This window comes from Rhipicephalus sanguineus, chromosome 6, assembly GCF_013339695.2.
Source record: "Rhipicephalus sanguineus isolate Rsan-2018 chromosome 6, BIME_Rsan_1.4, whole genome shotgun sequence".
Lineage (NCBI taxonomy): Eukaryota > Metazoa > Arthropoda > Arachnida > Ixodida > Ixodidae > Rhipicephalus > Rhipicephalus sanguineus.
Genome location: NC_051181.1, coordinates 73380009 through 73401599, shown reverse-complemented (window position 1 = coordinate 73401599; position 21591 = coordinate 73380009). Strand labels below are relative to the sequence as shown.

At 47.8% G+C, this 21591-nt stretch overlaps 1 protein-coding gene across 4 annotated transcripts in view; it reads right to left on the bottom strand.

Annotated features, from left to right (window-relative positions):
* Nucleotides 1–21514, bottom strand: part of LOC119395883 (troponin I) — a 31795-nt gene extending 10281 nt beyond the window's left edge. Inside the window, exons 1-4 of one of the 4 annotated variants that reach the window (XM_049416804.1) lie at nt 21124–21513; nt 20788–21072; nt 7363–7563; nt 4422–4565 (exon numbers count right to left, since the gene is read on the bottom strand). In XM_049416804.1, the coding sequence (XP_049272761.1) occupies nt 4422–4565; nt 7363–7563; nt 20788–21072; nt 21124–21327 (834 nt within the window). In that variant the 5' untranslated portion in view covers nt 21328–21513. Of the gene's footprint in view, nt 1–4421; nt 4566–7362; nt 7564–20787 lie in introns of all 4 variants that reach the window. The other 3 variants (XM_037662892.2, XM_049416805.1, XM_037662890.2) reach the window with 3 other exon arrangements.
* Nucleotides 21515–21591: the final 77 nt, after the last annotated feature.

Here is a 21591-nt window from a genome sequence, read left to right as displayed (position 1 = left end):
AGAAGCAAATTTTTTCAAAAAGTTCCTTTTCAAAAAATAAAATAAAAACAAAACTCCGGTCTCAATTGTGACGAAAATTTTTTACCGGAAAGCGCTTATGTCAGTGAACACACGGTTTTAATATATCATATGTCCTCATTTGCTTTGTTCACGAGATATAACGGGCCAAAATGACCCTTACTGTGTGTGCTCACTTCATTGTGACTGATGGCTGTTATCAGCTCGCATTGTGCGTAAATCTCAGTTTTAATTATTCTGCTGCAGCAAAACCTTGCTCCGGTGGCATTTTGTCAAGAAAAATGTGTTCTCAGAATTTATTTATGTCAAGCATGTGCGAAGTGAGCTGCTGCCACCCTCTAAAGGGTGATTCCACGACAGATCGAACATGCCTATCCGGTCGATATTTTTGTTTTGCCTTGGTTCTTTATATGTTATGTAGGCACATTCAAAGTGCACGGAATGTAAAATATTATTTCCAAGAAACGCTCCCAGCACGTCAAAAAGATATTTGAAGGCGGCGGCGCGGGCCTCTAGTTTTTGTTCATTGCAATGTTTTCGGATTTCACGGCCGAATTTAACGCGAACTATAACTGATGTGTCGAAAAATTTTGTTTGCTGGTTTTAATACGCATTACTGTGAATTACATGCTTTTTTCATGCCGCCCTCAAAAGGAAAAAAAAATGTGAAAAAATGGCAAACCCGGTCCAAATCAACAAAGTTTGTTAAGTTTTATGCACCCTTGGCGCCTTTCCTATTTCACACAGAAACTTCAAAACAGTGTCATATATAGCAAAGAGCCTTTGCAACATTTATGCGGAAGATCGTTTTCCTACAGGCAGCGCAAAAGAAGAAGAAAATAGTTAAAGAAGCGAGATTTTTCAAAAAAGCTCATTTAAAAAAAAAATGAAAAGCTCCGGTCTCAATTCTGACGACATATTTTTATCGCAGTGCACTCATGTCAGTGAAAACACGTTTTTAATATCATATGTCCTCATTTGCTTCTTCACGAGATATAACGGGCCAAAATGACCTTTGCTGTGTGTGCTCACTTGAGTGCAATTGATGGTTGTCATTAGCTTGCATTGCACGTAAATCTAGTTTTAATTATTTTCCTGCAGTAAAACTTAGCTCTGGTGTCTTGTCGTCAATAAAAATGTGTTCTCAAACTTTGTGTCTAGCATGTGCGGGAGTGGGCTGCTGCCGCTCTCTAAAGGGCTAACGCGTACGCAGTTTGCAGCTTACAACCTGAACTTACCCCACCAGTATTCGCTAATCAGAAGAACGTGAGACACCACGAGCACATGGTTTAGGTGACTTTGTCAAAACTCTCCTTGCACACCAAACAAAGCATCTGTATGCAGCGAAGGCCAGCTTAATCCAACTAAATGCCACAATCAGCAGGCGCGCTGTATTGCAGTTTTTTTCTCACTGCCTGCTTGCTTCCCTTCCACTACCGTGCATTGTACGCTCTAACCATCTTCCCCATTCGACGCACACTGTGCCTAAACAACATTTGTAAAAAGTTAGCTCAATAATTTCCAAGCCGTTTATTTCATTTCCTGCTATCACATGTTTTCAGCGTTGCAGATAACGTCTTCCTGTGTCAACTTGACCTTTACCTCAGCGTTTCAACAGCCAGAAAACGTGCGGTGCAGCATGATTAAGCCACGAGTGGCCGAAGCTGCCCAATTTATGATTTTTTGTTGGCACTTTACTAAAGTGCTTTCCCACGTCGAGAACAGCAAAGGTCATTGGTGGCGCCCGACAGACATTATATCCCTAGTTTTGACGACTGTGGCCTACAAATTAATCATCACAGCCCAAAGCACTTAGACACCCTTGGTCATAAAATGTGAAACCGTGAGCAGTTCTGGAAACTCATTCATGACAGCTGCGCAGATGAGAGACAATGTGTGCGGCGCCGTTCAGTATAAACATTTCGACTTGGTTTAGCTGTTCACTACACGGGATGCGCATGGCCCATGGCTACGTCCGAGTATTTCGTGCCGATTATTTACGCATTCACAAAAAAAAAAGATTGCTGAGAAAAACATTTCCGTTGCGCAATTTTTTTTTTTCCTTGCTCTTTTTGTTGTTGCCTACCTCCAGAAGCTACTGTCATAGGCTGAGGATCTTCCCGACACCATGCGAGGTCTGCTGGCATTGCTTTACGCTCCTCAAGGAAAACCTGTCTACATCTATAGCCGCGATGAGGTAGACCAAGCATTTCTTCAGGAAGAAGAAGCGACTGATATCTGGAACAGGCGCGCCCACCTTTCCTCTGATGCTTGTAGGCGAGGTTGTAGGCTGCAAACTGTGCACACGTTAGCCCTTTAAGGGGCGGCAACAGCCCACTTTCGCACACGCTAGACACAAATAAAATCTGAGAACACATTTTTATTGACAAAAAGCCACCAGAGTAAAGTTTTGCTGTAGCAGAATAATTAAAACTGAGATTTACGCACAATGCGAGCTGATAACGACCATCAGTCGTGAGCACACACCGCAGGGGTCATTTTGGCCCGTTATATCTCGTGAACAAAGCAAATGAGGACATATGATATTAAAACCATGTGTTCACAGACATAAGCGCTCTTCTATAAAAAATTCTTGTCAAAATTGAGACCGGAGTTTTTTTATTTTATTTTATGAAAATGAACTCTTTTGAAAAAATTCGCTTCCTTAACTATTTTTTTCTTTTTTTTCACTGCCCGTAGAAAAATGATCTTCTGCATAAATGTTGCAAAGGTTCTTTTCTATATTTGACAATGTTTAGAAGTTTCTGTTTGAAATAGGAAAGGCGCCTCAAACTTAGCACACTTTTTTTATTTTGGCCGTGTCTGCCATTTTCTCACACTTTCTTCCTTTTGAGGACGGCATAAAAAAAGCATGGATGTAATTCACAGTAAAGCGTATTAAAACCAGCAAAAAAATTTTTCGACACATAATTTATAGTTCGCATTAAATTTGGCCGTGAAATCCGAAAACGTTGCAGTGAGCAAAAAAATTACACCATTTCCCTCTAAAGGGGACCATGAGGCGATGCGAAGTCGGAGCGCTTGCACGATCGTGTTCCGTTGGCGTTCGTTGGGCGTGCTACCAACCTCGCGTCGTGGAACGCGAAAAGAAACGCTACGCGCGTCTTGTCTTCCCTCTAGCCTGGCCATTAATTCTCACAGGGCAAGCGGGGAACGCGGTCGACAGGCGTGCGAGAGCGGGGCAGCGTAGGAGAGGAGAGAGAGGGGGAGGGGACGCGCATGTGCTGGCGCTCATCGCGGCGTTGCGCAGGAGAGAATTTCGGCATGTCTAGCCTGCATTTCAGAGGAAGAGTGGAGAGGGGAAGTGGAGAGGAGGTGTGTGGAGAGGGTATGTACATGCATAGTAAGGGTGGTCATGCCGCACACCACCACCACCACCACCGGTTTGAACTCCGCTATAAGATGCTTCGCATCTAAAACAGGAGGCCTGTGCCGCCACCTTCAAATATGTGTTTGGCGCGCTGGGAGTGTTTCTTGGAAATAAAATTTTCGGTTCTGTGCACTTTGAATGCGCCCACATAACATATAAAAAACCCAGGCAAAACAAAAATATCGACCGGACAGGCATGTTCGATCTCTCGTGGAATCACCCAGTTGAAACAGGACTAGCAAACAGGACTAGCAGCGCTAGTCCTGTTTCATCTGTCTCGTCCTTGTAGTTTTCGCGCTGTTTTTTACTGTGAATGTGTACCAACAAGCTCAAGTTCGCACGCTTCTCAAGAATATATATATATATATATATATGCATAAAGTCACGTTCCTTGGATCCTGTGAATAGTAAGTTATATAAAGTGCAGGCACAGATACAAAAACAAAGGAATTACATTTATTCTCGACGTTTCGACCGGGCTCAACCAAAGAATAAATGTAATTTTTTATTTTCGTATGCGTGCTTGCACTTCATATTACTTATACATATATATGTGCACAAACTATTTCCTACATTGCCAAACAACGTGGAACGGGAAGCAAACAATATTTCACAACAAATTCGCACGGAGCAGCAGCTACTTCTATATGCGACAAACGTGATCCTCATCAGTGTGTGGATGGCTCTGGAGCTTAGATAGCAATCGTTAAGGTGCATTACACGTCCATCACTGTACATGGAATTACACTTCCATTCTTCGAATCAGCACACTTAGGTATGTTCAGCTATGATGAGAAAACGTGAAAAAAATGCCGAAGCACTGATGCTTTTGTTTATGCTGCGGTGCAAGAAAAGACTTTTTTTGACGTGTAGGAAGAGATTCTGTACAATGTGGCCCACTTATAACTATGGCAGAGCTTTTCCACTTCAAGAGGTAAAAAAAATAAATGAAAATAATTTCTCTCATTAACATTTTTGTAATGTGGTAGCTCCGTACACTGGAACAACTGACCTGTGGTTTTGTCTGCATGGTGATGGTGTTGCGGGCAATTACAGCGCCTTGGGCACTGCTATTCCACATCAATTTTCTGTGGTACTCACGTCCAGTCCTTGTCTGACAGCCGGCGAGGGAGGTGTTTTGTTCACACTGCTCTTCCTGAAAAAGAAAGGCTGCCTTCAAGCTTTTGACAATACTCTCATTCACTAGCTTACCTTCTTTTAGCTTCTGAATCATGTATGAGAAAAAAAAAGAAAAAAAAATCCCCACATTACTGATTGCAATCTTTGAAATCGTCACATAAACACAAGAAAAGCATTTTAAGGCCTTCAAGCTCTATGTTTCAAGCTCGTGTGAGGTACAGAAAATGTCACGTGAGTGCACGAGCTGCACGTCCACTTTGTTTTTGCAGTGTTCGTGTGTGTAAAAAAACTGAAAAGCAGAAATATCATGTGACCAGGCTCGTAGTTGCGGGCAAGAAGACCGAGAATGTATGCCACGGCCACGGAGCAAGAATTTTTGAGGAGGTGAAACTGCGCTCGCTCGGGCGTCCTAACAAAGTCACGGAATCGAGCACAGTGCTCACGCGCCCTCTGTCGTGAGAGTCGACTAGCGGAGAAGGAAAAATGCGCACGTCCCTCTCACCGTGCTCTCCCACGAAGCTCGTCGGTTCAAGGCCATTCATCGCCGTTCGCGCTTCACGCCCAAATGGATGTGTTTTTGTGCGTCCTTGCCGGCTCCAAATTTTAACGCGACAGCATTAAAGAGCTCGTTTCGCAGAAATACTGGTGTCGGCGTTGGTGAGGCTAGCAAGTGAGAAAGCGATGCGCACGGGGCTCGATTACGCTATCGCGTTCTACTCTTAAAGGCGAAGCTCAAGCGCACTCCAAGTTTTTTTCGTAAATTAACGAGAAAAATGGCGTCACATACAGAAACATTACCAACATGATATATTTTGTACCATGCGAAATCTATAATTTTTGATAACGTGAACTCAATGAGTTAGGTATAATTTATTTTAACGAATGATGGGACTTACCCTATACGCGTATGCCATCAATTCAGATTTAGGTTGTTGCGGCGGCCGCATTTAGATGGAGGCGAAATGCTAAAGGCCCATGTACTTACACTTAGTTGCACGTTACAAAACCCCAGGTGGTCGAAATTTTACGTTGTCGTTTTTTGAGAACAGCAGACAAGTAGCTGGGACAGCGTGAAAAGATTGAAGGCACGGCGTCTCGTAGTCTTTTCGTGGTCGTAGTGACAGGCGTCAGCTGTCAGTCTTTTCTTGGTATGGCGCGAGCTCACGCTTCCAACCTCACTGGGTCACTAGAAACTTTGAAGGTAATTACCTTCTCCTTGCAGGACGCGTACCCACTGCTGCAGTTCGGCACGAAACATTTCCGCCCCATCCTGAAGAAGCACTGGTCGAAATCTACAGAGCACTCTCCTTTGTCGCGGCGTGAAAAGCGCGCGCAAACATCGAGGAGTCGGCGCCGCCGGCGCAACGCGCGGAAGCCACTGAGAGCGCTAAAGAGAAAGAAAACCAGCAAATTGCGAAGGGAACTTTCCCTCCCAAGGCCACCTATGCATGCGCACGCACGACATGCGAGCGAGGAGCGAGAGGCGCGTGCATGCGGCGGCAGACGTCGTCTGCTCAGGGGCCACTACTAGCAGTTCGTTTCAAGCGCTGTATGGCCTATATTTCTGGCAGTATCGATTAGTAACTGCAGCTAAAATATCTGTCATATCTACCGATTGATGTTACAGACAGAAATCTTAGAAATTTTAGATTGTACGAGGCGCTATCACGATTTTTATGCGTCACGTCCATAGAAGAGCATGTGAAAGATGGCAACAGGCCGAAAGCGTCATCTGTCGTGCTTCGGCATAAACCGCATTCCGCCGTGACGCTATCGCGCCACCCTTGTGCGCTGCCACGGCCTAGAGATTCTCCTCCTCAAATACTTCTTTCTCCGTGGCCACGGCAGAAGACGCTAGAAAAGCTTGAAATGTGGCTTGTTATAAACTGTTGTTGGGAGGAAGCGGCTACGGATGAAGCTGTGGCAGTGGCGTGATGAGAGCAACATGTGGCCCTGTACATTCCCTATACTTTCCTTGACTTTCTCGTCTGTTAGTTCTACTTAATGTTGTGTCTAGCAAAGAAAATGGAGCCTTTAATATTCCCCTTCTTTCGTGCATTCATAGCGAGGGTCTCGCTCTGGCAGACTGGATGCCTTCAGGTAGTATGCGGTGGATGATCGGTCAGCTGCCAGCTCGTAAAAAGGTCACGTGCTTCGTGACACCAGCAGGCAGAAAAAGAGTGTAACACTCGAATGAATATTACAGTATTCAAATTCGCTTCAAGACGAATTATTATGCGAAATTTAGAAGTATTTGAAATGAGCAAATGGACATACAGTGTCTCTGAAAAGTTCCCAGGCCACGCTGCCATAGGAATACATGGGATAAATGGCCTGGGAACTTTTGACGGACCCTGCACGTTTGACCGCATGTAATCGCCCCATTCCTGAAAAGGCGGTTTCACTGCATCATGGGGTTGCATGATGTAAAACCATCTATTCAGGGGAAATCCGCACTGCCACAAAGCCACACTTCAAGGTTAAATGTACATATTACATGCATCTCAAATAATTATTTTATGTAGTAGTGGTAACAGTGGTTACTTTTAAATATGCAAAGTGACATTGAAATATTGAGGACGCGGTGTGAGTGCGGGACTCATGAAATTTGACTTTCATTTTTCCCTTCTAGAAAAGATGTTTCTGTGATTCAATAAAAAACAATGGCTTTATAAATAATACAGCATTTTATTGGTCTAAATTTGTTTTTCTTTTTAGCATCCCTTTAAAAATTCTGGCAGAGAAATATTCACTCACAATTTTCGGACAGGTGATTAATAAAATCACATAGCTGATGGCAATCGAGGACTAACCTTGTGGTTGGTGGAGGGGGCTGAAACGGAAACCACGGCATTGCCCTCATGCTCGGTGAAGCTGCCAGGGTCAAGCTGCCCGGCCACGTCGCTGACAGGCACCGATGATGCAGCTGCCACGTGGTGAACAAGCCCAGCCGAGGATATCAACTCAAACAATCGCAAGCTGAGTATGTCGGTCAGATTCACCACCGGTGATGGCTGCACAGGAAAAGAGGGCAATGAAAAGATTGTGCACTATGTATATCGTAGATAGTAGTGTCGCGGTGCACCGTAAACGGACAACCAAGACGTTTTGCAGAAGAGCAAGCAGCCCGTTTTATGCAGCAGCATAGACAAGAGCATAGACAGAAAACACGTCTTCTTCTTCGGTCAGAGTCCCGTTCCGCGAGACTGTCCGAGTGCACATCATCTTCTTCGTTGTCTGCATTAGAGCGGGTGCGGCATTTGCCTCCCTCTAAAAGAGCATCGCCTCGATGCTATAGTCGGGTCAGTTGTACATAAAGGCGCTTTGTACAAGTGACAGTCGCTCGCAATGTCACTCGCTTACGTACGGTTTCATGCGCACTACGTGCACAAGTTCAGGTCGGTGCTGGCGACGCCTTGTACAGTGGGGGATATCCGGGACGACCTCATAGGGGACGTCACTTAGTCGTCGCAGCACTCGATAAGGCCCGAAGTATCTTCTAAGCAGCTTTTCGGATAGTCCCCGTCTTCGTACAGGCGTCCACACCCATACCCTGTCGCCGGTTTCGTAGGTTACAGGTCTATGATGCAGATTATAGCGACCCGCGTCGTACTCTTGCTGTTGGTATATTCGCACACGTGCGAGCTGCCTGGCTTCCTCCGCGCGTTGAGTAAATACTTCGGCACTCGTTTCAACGTCGTCGCATTCGTGTGGCAGCATCGCGTCCAACATTGTCCTTACTTCTCGTCCATGAACAAGACGGAATGGGGTCATCCGTGTCGTTTCTTGCTTAGCCGTGTTGTAAGCAAATGTTATATAAGGTAAAATCTCGTCCCAATTTTTGTGCTCGTTGTCCACATACATTGAAAGCATGTCTTCCAGGGTTTTGTTCAGCCGCTCGGTCAGTCCGTTGGTTTGTGGATGGTAGGCTGTCGACTTACGATGAATCGTACCACTGAGCACCAACACATGATCTAAAAGCGCTGCTGTGAATGCGGTTCCGTGATCTGTTATAACGATCGATGGTGCGCCGTGTCTCAACACAATATTCTCGATGAAAAAGCGGGCCACCTCCTTTGCTGTGCCTCTTTGGATGGCTTTTGTCTTGGCGTAGCGAGTAAGGTAGTCGGTCGCCACAATAACCCAGCGGTTACCAGCACTAGAAGTAGGAAGTGGGCCCAAAAGATCCATTCCGATCTGGCCAAACGGCGTTGGCGGGACCTGGACTGGCTGTAACAAACCGGCTGGTTTCGTCGGAGGTGACTTGCGCCGCTGGCAATCGAGGCAGGTCCGAACGTGATGTTTCACGGCAGCGGCGAGTCCTGGCCAGTAGTACTTCTCCCGCACTCTGCTTAGTGTGCGCGTGTAGCCTAAATGCCCAGAGGTGACCTCGTTGTGGCACGCTTGCAATACTTCACAACGAAGGGCGGTAGGGACAACCAGCAGGTAAGTGGATCCGTCTGACGAGAAGTTCATTTTGTAAAGGACTTGGTTTCGTAAACAAAATGACGATAAGCCTCTTGCAAAGACTTTGGGCGCTTTCTGAGTTCGTCCTTCTAAATAATTTATTAGACCGAGCAGCTCAGGATCGTCATGTTGTTGGTCTGCAATAGCCGACGTGTCGAGAATCCCGAGGAATGCTGTGTCTTCGTCGAGAGTAGCAGCTGACTCTATCGGTGACCGAGACAGGCAGTCAGCGTCTGTGTGTCGTTTCCCCGACTTGTGCACAATCGTCATATCGAACTCTTGTAGTCTAAGGCTCCAGCGTGCCAATCGCCCGGAAGGATCTTTAAGATTTGTCAGCCAACACAGAGAATGGTGGTCACTGATCACCTTGAAAGAGCGGCCGTACAAATATGGGCGAAATTTCATAACTGCCCATACCACGGCGAGGCATTCTTTTTCAGTGATTGAGTAGTTTGCCTCTGTGCGTGAAAGAGTTCTGCTTGCGTAGGCGATCACTCTTTCCGTGTCTTCCTGGCACTGCACAAGCACGGCTCCTAGGCCAACGTTGCTGGCGTCAGTATGCAGCATTGTAGGGGCTGTCTCGTCGAAGTGGGCAAGCACTGGAGGCGTGTGCAGACGTTGCCGCAAGTCATTGAAAGCAGTTTCCTGTTCGTCTCCCCAAACAAAGGCAACGTCATCCCTCGTGAGGCGAGTTAACGGCGACGCAATGCGTGCAAAATCTGGTATAAACCGCCGATAATATGCGCAGAGGCCCAGAAAACGCCTGACAGCCTTTTTATCTGATGGTATAGGGAACTGGGCGACGGCGGCAACTTTCTCAGGATCCGGACGAACTCCTGCGTAACTGACAACATGGCCAAGAAACTGTAGTTCTTCAAAGCAAAAGTGGCACTTCTCCGGCTTCAGCGTCAGGCCGGCGGACCGTATGGCCTGCAGAACCACCTGCAGCCGTTGAAGGTGTTCGTCAAACGTTGCGGAAAACAAAATGACGTCGTCAAGGTAGACTAGGCAGGTCTTCCACTTCAGCCCTGACAGCACGGTATCCATGAGGCGCTGAAACGTTGCAGGCGCGGAGCATAAGCCGAATGGTAAGACCTTAAATTCGTACAGCCCGTCTGGCGTCACAAACGCTGTTTTTTCGCGATCTCTGGGGTCTACTTCAATTTGCCAATATCCACTTTTTAAGTCCATCGAAGAGAAGTAACGTGCGTTTCGAAGCCTGTCGAGCGAATCATCTATACGGGGAAGCGGATATACGTCTTTCTTTGTCACCTGATTTAGCTTTCGATAGTCCACACAGAAACGCAGGCTGCCGTCCTTCTTCTTGACTAGAACAACAGGTGACGCCCAGGGACTCTTTGACGGTTGAATCACATCGTCTTCAAGCATTTTGGCTACCTGTTGTTCTATCGCTTCTCGTTCTTTTGAAGCCACACGATACGGATTTTGATGGATTGGTCTCGCTGTGTCCTCTGTGATGATTCGATGCTTGGTCAGGGGTGTCCGGCCGACTTTTGAGGTCGACGCAAAGCAGTCGTGGAACTCGGCTAGCAGCGCTAGAAGGCGTTCTCGCTCCTGCTGAGGTAAAATAGGACTGACGTCAAGGATGGGTGCTAGGTCTTGGAGATTTGGTGCAGTCGTTGCTTCGAGTGCTGAAAAACAGTCGCGGACATCTACTACCTCATCGAAATAGGCCAAAGCTGTGCCCTTTGGAAGGTGCCGGCGCTCTGTGCTGAAATTGGTCAACAGCAAGTCCCGTCGTTGACATGGACTATTCCTCGTGCGACTGAAATGCCGTGAGTGAAAAGCAGCGAGGTTATTCGGTCTGCCACTCCTTCACCGTCAAACGGTACGTCACAAACCACTGAAACAAGGACACACGATCGAGGCGGGACAGCTATGTCGTCGTCATTGAGGCGAAAGGAGATGTGTTGCGGCAATAAAGAATCAGTCAGACCAGGACTCTTGCAGAACGAAACCAGGCGGTCCGGGAAGTTGATTACAGCGCCGTGCTTCCTGAGAAAGTCCATTCCTATAATTAAATCTTTGCAGCACACTGGGAGAACGATGAAAGTCGCGACGAAAGAAGTACCTCCTATGCCGATTCTTGCTGTGCATCATCCAGTAGGCTGCAGTAATTGACCGCCCGCAGTTCTTATATGCTGTCCCGTCCATGGCGTTTTCACTTTCCTGAGACGAGCGGCGAGGTCTTGACTTATTATGGAAAAGTCGGCACCTGTATCGACTAAGGCCGTCACTTGCTGTCCATCAACAAACACATCGAGGTCGGCGCTCACAATTTCGTCGCTGTTAAAGTTCGTCGGCGTCACGTCGTGCTGTAGCGGCAGTACTGGGGGCTTTTTATCCTCGTGTTGTCGGCCTGCGACCTTACCCCGTGAGGTCGCCGCCTCTAGTTTCCCCGACGTGGGCTGGGCGACCTCCTCCCACGAAGGTCAGCAAAGGTACGCCGATTCGGTGATGCCGACTGTGCAGGGGATGGAGAGCGTGACCGGTGGCCGAAGTCGGGCTGGTGATGGGGCAGCGACTCGTTATAGGAAGACCGCGTCATTGGAGGGCCTTGGAAATTAGCGTCGTCACGGCGAGCCATGTAGTCGGCGTTGGCGTGGCGACCGTCATACCACGGCCGAGGAGGGCGAAACGCTGTGTCACGGTGCCAGCAATAGCGAGCTATATGAGCGGCACCACCGCAGTTGAAGCAGAGGGGCCGGCGATCGACAGTGCGCCAAGCGTCCGTTTTCCGAAATTGCGGGCGTCCCATGGTGTCCTCTTGTGGTGGTGACCGAGGCGCGACAAATGATGGCTGGCGGCATGATGGCATCGGAGTCATGGGCAGACTTCTCAAGGCCTCTTGCTGAGGGTGTGACGAAGGTGCGGCTGTAGGCGGCTGGTAGTACGACGCGATAGCTGTGACGGGTGGTGGGCGTCGGACAGCATCGGCATAAGTCATCTGACACTGGTCGTAACCAGGATCAGCAGCGGAGAAAGCATGCCTAAGTTCGTCACGAACGACTTCGGCAACGGCCGCCACGGGTGTATCCGTTGTGGGAGTCCAAAGCTTCTGAAGTTCTTCTCGAACAATCTCCCTGATCAGGTCACGCAGGGAGCTCTGATTGTCCAGAGTCATGGAGGCGGCGTTGATTGGGGTGCTAGTGCACAGGCGATCGTACTGCCTGGATCTTTGGTGCAGAGCTCGCTCAATGGCAGTGGCTTCCCTTATAAAATCAGCCACAGTACTTGGGGCATTGCGCACAAGTCCGGCGAACAGTTGTTCTTTCACGCCGCGCATAAGGTAGCGTAACTTCTTATCCTCGGACATGTTGGGATCAGCCCTACGACACAGGCGTGTCATGTCCTCGGCAAACATTGCCACAGTTTCGTTAGGTTTCTGAATTCTTAAATCTAGTAACTGTTGAGCACGCTCTCGACGATCGACGCTAGCAAAGGTGTCAATGAGCTGCTGTCGAAAATCATTCCATGTCAAGATACGGCCTTCTCGATTCTCAAGCCACGTGTGAGCGCTGTCATCGAGAGTGAAATATGCGCGGGCAAGCTTTTGTTGAGCATTCCACTGATTGATGTCGGCAACGCGTTCATAGTGGTCAAGCCAATCTTCAACATCTTCATGTGGGGCACCACTGAAGCGATCAGGTACAAGTGGCTGAAGAAGAGTTACCTGTGGCGGATTGGGAGAAGAGGTGCCATGTGCAACCTGTGGCGGGCTGGTGTTGGCCATTGGCAGATGTACGAAAGGCCTGGTAGTCAATTCCTCGAAGGCGGTCAGCTCAGGAGAGAGGCCTAGCAACCGCCGACTGAAGCGGTGGACGGGAGTTGTAACAGGTGACGGCGCGTCAGGACTCGATGAACGGCTCCCAGATGGAGTGTGGAGCATCAGGCAGGGTTGCAGTCCAGCACCTCCACCAGTGTCGCGGTGCACCGTAAACGGACAACCAAGACGTTTTGCAGAAGAGCAAGCAGCCCGTTTTATGCAGCAGCATAGACAAGAGCATAGACACAAAACACGTCTTCTTCTTCGGTCAGAGTCCCGTTCCGCGAGACTGTCCGAGCGCACATCATCTTCTTTGTTGTCTGCATTAGAGCGGGTGCGGCAGTAGGCAATGCATCCATCATAGCAGTTTGTCAGGTAAGGTGTAGCGTTGCTAAGCTCGAGGTATGGGTTCGATTCTCAGCCAAGGCAGCTGCGTTTCTATGGGATGAAATGCAAGAACGCTCAGAAAATAAATTAGCAAGCAATGCTATAAATGCCTCATCTGTATTTTGTAACTGTACAAGATGGCAAACAAACAATTTCAATTCTATAGAGCACTCTTATTCGTGAGCAAATAATACTGGATCGTAAACGAAAGAAGGGTAATGGATTGAGGGGCCCATTTTTGCTATGCACAATTATATGAAGCCAAGGAAAGCATAGGGGGTGCCATTTGTAGTGTTTAACTGAAGATATTTATAAGAAAAAGTGAATAAAAAAATAGCTTATCACCGGTGGGGACAGTACCCACAGCCTCTGCATTATGCGTGCAATGCACTGCCACTTGTGCTACAGCAGCACCTGCTCCTTCGTCCACCTTCTTGGGTAATTTTATATCATATGTAAATGTTAGCCAGTGCCACTTGCAGCTATGGCAGCAAATGTATAGCATTCCTTTTAGCAGGTGGCATCGTATAGCAAGTGATCTTTATTACCTGGCACATACCGAACCCACAACCTTCGCATTACATGGTCCGGTCCCCACGTGGCAAGTTATTTTTCGTCGTCTTTCATTTCCCTTTAATTCATAAATACTACACTTCAGTTAAAAGCTACAAATGCTCTCCTTGGCTTCATTATTTGAGCTTCATGTGGTTGCACATACGACAGATATAAGTATGCATCGTGTCATTTAGTCTAACTTTAAGTCTTGTACTTTCGTGGTACAAAAAAGACAATGTACAACGGAAAGACGATGACTTTTAAGGGCTCGTTTCTTAGTTAGGCACAATATTAATGAGAACTAACAGACAATAATGCCAAAGAAAGTATAGAGGATGTTATTCGTTGTAATCCTAATTACAACAAATAACATCCCCTATACTTTCTTTGGCATTATTGTCTGTTAGTTCTCATTAATAGTGTATAACGGAATCATTACACAAAAGGCATTGCAGATCTGAACATATTTGCTGCAAATGAACAAAGTGACATGTTTCTTTAACCAGAGGCTGCAGAACTGCTTATCGGTCCCAAAAGAATGACAAATTCACTTCCCAGTAGCATCAAAAGGTGCTTAGTGATTTACATGACCTCAAACAATACCTCAGGAAGTCGGCAGTCTTACTGTGTTTGGCGCCTGGCGACACATACACTGATGCCACCACAATACTCTTGGAATTGAACACTAGGCAGACGTCGGCAAACTCAATATCCACTGCTCAGACAAGGTCAAAAGGTAGACGCACTCCTTTCCTCGTTCGTATATGACCACACTCGATGCCCAGTGCATAGCTCTATTTGCAGATGTGACACACCTGTAGCTAGCGGCTGGTGAATGACACCAGGTCTTGAAGAAACAAAGTGCGGGAACTTGCATTATGATGAGGGGGGCATGCACGATTTCAGGTCTGTGTGCAGCGAGTGAATGCACATAAAGTGAGCATACAGTGAATCAATGGGGCTGGCCGAGCAGTGCAAAGCAACGCTGCACAATAGTGTCAAGGCAATGTTGTTTTAATCTATTCAATTCATCATGAAGTGCTTGATCTGGATTTCTGGCACCATGGTGAAACGTGAAATCGTCTTCAGGATATAAAGGCCATCAATAGATGTGGCTTGACTCAGTGCTATGCACACAAGTTTCTGGGGATGTCGTTTGTGGTAATCGTAAACGGGCCACCCTGAGACTTGTGGATTGTTACGACACTGGCCTGCACCATGAGGAATTGCGGGTGGTGACAAGTAATGTCATTGTTACAGTCCAACATTGTGATCACCGTGCATTGTTCAGTGAGCACCCACTTGGGGCTAACAAGCAATTCCAAATACATTGCACAACAGTGCCACCCTCAGTCTTGCAAGTCTTCGTGTGGCACCACTATCGAAACTGTGTCATAATCTTTTGCCAAATCCCGATTCATCTACTTAAGAGTGGGCGAGCTTCTTAACCACAACTTTGACCAGCCCGTCTACCACACCCATGTTGATGGTCATCATGTAGGGCTTTGAACGCATTTGATTTTTACTGCTGAGTTGCTCATTTCGGTCAGCGTCATTTTTGCTATCGTCTCGATCTTGTCACACTCTTAAGGAATTCGGTAGCCAGAAACAGTGTCTTAACGGTTGACACATTGGATATGCCTTCTATTGCGTCTTGGGTGTTGAACGCTCCCGATATCTTTGCATAGAAAAGATGAGCACCTTGTGGACACCTCCGAGATGCCTCTGCTTTGGTAACAAAATGAGAGTGCAGCATGTGCAACTCATTATCCGTGGGGGCTTCTCCATCACCAATCTTTGTGACAGCTGCAGAGAACATTGCTTTTTTTACAGCGAAAGCTGTTATGAGATCATTTCACCGGCCGTTTTTGGTGCCGTAGTTGTCCGCCGCCGCCGCCGGTGTCCGTAACCAGTATCGCTCGAAATAAGAAAAAAAACTAAATAAAAAAAATTCCAGGATGAAACGAGGTTTGAACCTGGGCCCTCTGCGTGGGAGCCCAGTATTCAACCTCTGAGCCATGCCGGTGATTGAAACTGCTTTGCAAAAAGGTCCTATACAGGCTTCATGTTGGGAAGGAACCACATTAGCATATGCAATATAGCGTGGTAAAAGAGTAGAATAAGCACCAAGCGTCGCACAACGCGAATTCTGTAACCAGGCGTCACACAATGCGAATTGCGCAACGAGTAGGTTGTTGAATGCTTCCAACCCATTACAAAGGACTCTGCCATAATTCTTCATCGTCATCAGGCACTGCATCAACAAAGTGTGCATCATGCCTTACATGCGTTTAGCAGGTACCACGGCTGTCTGTAGAATGACGAAAAATGGCACAGTGCCTACTGCCCTACTTCTCAAAAATTACAATGATTTATAGCCTAGTGGGTTCCTCGCAAGTGCACTTCTGTTGGTTGCCAAGGAAGCCCATAAGGCTCCCATGATCCATTTCCTCAGGGTCAGAATAAAGTCAATTCTCTCTCTCTCTCGCTCTACGTTTCTCCGGTTAAAGTGTGTTATAAAGCGTGGTGGGACTGTTAAATAATGACCGGGCGTCACACAATATGCATTACGTAACTAGTGGGTCGTTTAAAGCTTCCAACCCATTACAAAGGGCGCAACCATAATTATTCATCGTCATCAACCGCCGCATCAACAAACTGCACATAATCGCTTACATATGGTACCTCGCTTCTCCGCAGAACAACGAATAATGTCGTGCTGGGTGCTTCCCAACTTCCCAAAAATTACGCTTTGTGGCGTAGTGGGTACGTTGCTAGTGTACCTGTATTAGTAGCCACAGGATAGTTTATAACGGGCTCTAGAAGTGCCGCTCTTCCAGCTTTCGCTGTGACTGTGCTGCGCTTTCCGCGCAGGCCTGGCGTTTTTTGTCTCGCCACTTGGAGCAGCAGAAAGTAAGTGAGGTGGTGCCACGTGACCTAAGTGCTGAAGATGTTTTGATGGCTTCTGCTGCACCTAATACTTCCCTTGCCTGAACGAGCGGTAGTTAACGCATATTGCCACTCATGATCATGTCGAGTCCTCCACAGGGATCGTTGCACTGGGCAGCTATTTGCTGCAGCTGGTTGTCAACTCAGGTTAGGACGTCAGCATTAATCACGCTGACATCATCCACGTGAACACATTTGATGTTGCAGAGTGCTAGTCAGAACGAATTGAGGTCGCCAGCTTGAAAACCACCTTCGCCTGTGGCAGTTACAACAGTAATCAACACAGTTGCCTTGCCTGTCATTGCAAAAGCAACACAAGGCATTGCAATCACTGTTCAATGAAGAGCTAAAGTAACGGTTATAAATATCCTTTAGTAGACAAAGCACAAACGTCTTCCTGCAGTCGGCACCATCTGTCAGGAAGATGTGCAGAGGCTGCAAGTCAGGGGTGTTTAGTGTGTGCTCGACCTCAGTGAGAATTTCATGTTGTTCAAGCTTCATTATCCTCATGATTTCATAGAAGGCTTTGGTCGGCATAGGTATCTTTTCTCTTCATAACTGTGGCACAGCGTTCCATTAAAGGGGTACTGACACAATATTTCGCGGCTGAGATAGCCTGCACGATCGATTCCGGTGAACATGCATATATCATCTGCAAAATACCAACAGCGAATATAGCTTGAAATTAATTTTGAAGTTTCCGTGAGCGATCGACATCCTCGCGCTACTGACACCCTCAAAGGGGACCCTTGGGGACCCTCTACTTCCCTCACATGACCACACTGCAACAAGTTATGACGACGTCATAGCCGCCATGTTTTTTTGCCGCGTTTGCTCCAGCAGCTTACTTCTCGGTGGCTGCTCGCGAACTGTGCGGAAATGCGTCACAGTTCTGTATGCTGACGTGATCACACGCTGCACCCGCTAGGTGGTGATAGTTGCACCCGGAGGCTTGTCGTTTTTGAAACCGAAACTGACACTGGTCAGTAATGAGGAGCCTGTAATTAATTATCTGCCGCGTGCTGCAGCAACGATGTGCCGTGTTATGACTAACAGGCCCCCAGCAACACTTTGCAGCAAAAAAAAGGCGAGGCCAAAATTTTTGTGTCAGTACCCATTTAACCTTGCCTCACGGCCCACATCTGCACCAATGAGCAGATCTGCATCTTCAATGTTTGCTTCACATTCTTTGTCAATGCCAATGTGCCCCCGGTGCGATTTCCAGGCACTAATGTCTCGGTCGTTCCATGTCGATCTTGCGATTGTACTCTTTCTTTTTGGTAAAGATCACTTCAAGATGTGACTGCTATATTTGTTCAAATGCATTACCTCCAAGAAGTGCGTTTTCTCGGTAGAATGGTAGAGGAGCCCTACGTGCTCATGCTTATAATTCCAAGGATAGTCGATAGTATACAAACGGTACTGTATGACAGCCGGTTGCTTGCAAGGCTGGTATGTGTGCACGTTGTATCGTGAGGCGAAGTAAGCGACACACACATTCTATAATGCTGCGGGTCTGTCTTCATAATGTTTGATGATGTCCTTTCTCCAGACATCATGAAAATTTCATGGTAGCTGTTCGAGTTCTATTTTTGCATGCATCTTTCGCACGCGGGTCCTCTCCCTGGGCAGACAGATGATTCATACACCACAGCCTTACTGCGCAGAGAAACATCCTGCCTTAAAAGAAATCATGCGTCTTCTGGCAAAGACATCGTGACTGCCTTCAACATTTGCATTCCTAGCCTACAAAAGAGCATAGAGTATCTGAGGTCCGGGTTGTCACGTACCATATCCACAACTCGCAAGGAGAGCTCCGAGCTGCCCCTGTTGACCTTTTAACATAGTCAGCTACATATCGGGCACATGAGTAACAGTCCAAAGTAACTTGCAAGTCACTGTATGAATTAAGAGTATGCCCAACCGATGCATTGAGCACGTTCAACCATTTTCGCTGCAGTGTTCACTTGAGCAGAAAAGTTGGCCAACTCATGCTTGCCTGGAGTGTGGCAAGGTATGCTTGCCTGGAGTGCACATCATGTTGTTGCCATAACTCCTGCATGTCATGACAGTTAGTTGTTTTGAGAGCTTAGTGCATAGTCGGGAAACTCTCTTAATTTGTCACGGCACACCTGATCTTCCTTGTCCTCTTGTGGCGGAAAAGGCAAGGGAATAATCACCACAAGATGTTCACTTTGCCAGAAGAGAACACAGAACTGACGTGTAGTGTTCTTGCAGCATGTGTGCTGATGTTCTTGCATGCGTACTCGCTTGAGTACAGCCATATCTGGAGTCACGATTTTGTGGCCAAGCGCACCATTTCAGGCATGTCAGCACTGAAACCTTTGTGAGGAGCTCCCTCTAGCCACAAGAATGTGCATGCGCACATTCCTTGTACTGGAATTCTATCCGTTTAAAGAAATCGACAACCCCATACGGTGGATATGGCCAAAGGTTTGCGTTGTTGTAGTATAGAAAGTAGTACGTTGACTACGCTGTTGAAGGAAACTGCACACACGACTGGGTCATTATTCAGCAGAGTGGCATAACACAGTGCATGCATGTCTGCAGGATTAAATTAAAGGTCAGGGTTGCTTTTCTGTGGGCGTTCCAGCCGTGCAAGAATGTGAGGCCAGTGAAGCTGAGATGCTGAAAGCATGAGAAGCACGGTCGGATGACCAAGTTAATTAATCATTGCAAAAATGTCACGTTTCCACTGCTGCCAATAATTTACTCTGTTAAGAACCTCTATCATGAAGGCCAGGTCGTTGTCGACAGCATTCTCAAGGAATGACGGTCCTTCAAGTATTTCACGGGCGATATTGTCTGCTTCAGAGATTGCACGAAACGAGGCAGACAGGCCACGACTTCAACGGGAACAAAGAACTTCTTTCGCCATGTAAAGATCGTGTTCGAGCATGGCACCTTGATGGTAGCTGTGATGAATTTCATTTATGGCAAATGTGAAGGAAGTCAGTTGTTCAGTGGGATCAACCCGTCAAAGCTATTTGAGTTAAACTTAAAAGAAAGTGGAGTTCTACATGTTAGTCAGACGGTATACTCAAGGGGTTAGTTCCTCTAACGGGAGCAATGGCAAGGATGTTATCGTTGTCCCAGACTAGCGTGTGCTGATATGACACCACTGCCAGTGAAGAATCCATAGGGTACTCCAATTGCAAATCTTCTGGGAGGTGTTCGACAATTAATGCCAATGTTACGGTCCAACATTGTGATCAGGACGTATTCTTCAGTGAGCACCCACTCGGGGCTAACAAACAACTTCAAATACATTGCACAACGGTGCCACTCTCTGCTCTTCTCAGTGTCATCTTGTGCGTGAACGGCGTGTACCTTCATGCTGTAGTACTTGTACAGAGTACTTTAAAAACACAGGCTGGTCATTGATTCACCTCAGACTTCTTGACAGCACCCATAGCATGGGTTGGCATGTCAGGTAGGCATCTCTTCGTGCATCAGTTATTGTCACTGGAGAGACATGAGTAGTACGCGAAGTGAAATAAGCTATCGACTCGTTTAGTTGAGTTTCGGGAGTCCTTGTGGCTACTGAGGATGCATTTATCCACAGCTGCAATACAAAGATGGAAACTTATTTTTCATAGTGATGTGCAGCACGTACATAGCACTTACACGAAAGCTGTCAATGACCTCGCCTGGAAATGCATTTCATAGAAGAGGCACGTTACATCAGTCTGAAAACCTGCGTTTAAACACAGCGTTGGCCCCAGTTAATGTGGAAGCTTGCCTTTACTGTACCAGATGAGCTTGTTGGCGTAGTTGCCGGGAGTGTGCCTTCACGTGCTCGCAATTGAGGTTCTCGACACTTTAACTGCAGGCAAACAGTTTTAGAAAACAATCTCAGCAGCGCGCAGCTGCGGGCTTTCTTTGTGTATTCACGCTGTCTAGTTTTCAATTTCACGCACATGATGATTTGGTCGGCGAAGTCGCCTAGACAGGCTCTCATATTGAGCCCGCACTTCGCTTCTGCGCGGCGAAATTGGCCGGCCTGATGTTCGACAGCCCGCATGTCAGGGTCTGCGCGGTGAAACTCGCGTCGCGGCGAAGTTGCACGCACCTGAGAGTCGCCGAGTCGGTGCTCGCTGGCCTCGGATTCCACGCGACGAAGCTGTCGAGCCGCGTTTTCGGCTGCACGCACCCAAGGGTCCGCACGGCGAAGTTCTCGGGCCTCATTCTCCGCTGCGCGCACCCGAGGGTCCGCACGGCGAAGTCGTCGGGCCTCATTCTCAGCTGCGCGCATTCGAGGGTCTGCACGGCGAAGTTCTCGGTTCTCATTCTCAGCTTCACGTACCGAAGGGTCCGCACGGCGTAGCTGTCGAGCTTCGTTTTCGGCAGCACGCACCTGAGGATCTGTGCGGCGAAGCTGCCGCGCCGCATTTTCGGCATCACGCACCTGAGGATCTTCGCGGCGAAGTCTTTTGGCATAGTTTTCCCGAAAACGAACCCAACTGTCCTCCCGGCGTCGACGGCGAGCTGCGGTCTGGGCTTCTCTCTGCACAGCGCTCTGCTGTGCCCGACGTTGCCTGGCTGCAGCCGCGCGGGCAGCTCGACGATCCGCTTCTTCAGCTGCGGTTCGTACCTTGCGAGGAGGCGCCATAAGAACACCGAAACAGAGTCAATTCAGTCTGCTCTCGAGGCTCGGCGCGCTACTCACATCGCGTGACGCTTGACGGCGCTTAGCGCCATGAAAACGCGGCACCGTCGACGCCCGGGCGCCGCACGCACTCAGCGAACTTGACAGCAGCTAGACATCGCATCTGACAGCGCTAAAAGCCGCTAAAGCTGTGCGCCGCAGTGCGCGATAGCTGCTGCGACGGACACCGGCGGCGCTAAAAAGCCAAGAAAAAGCCACAAAAACATC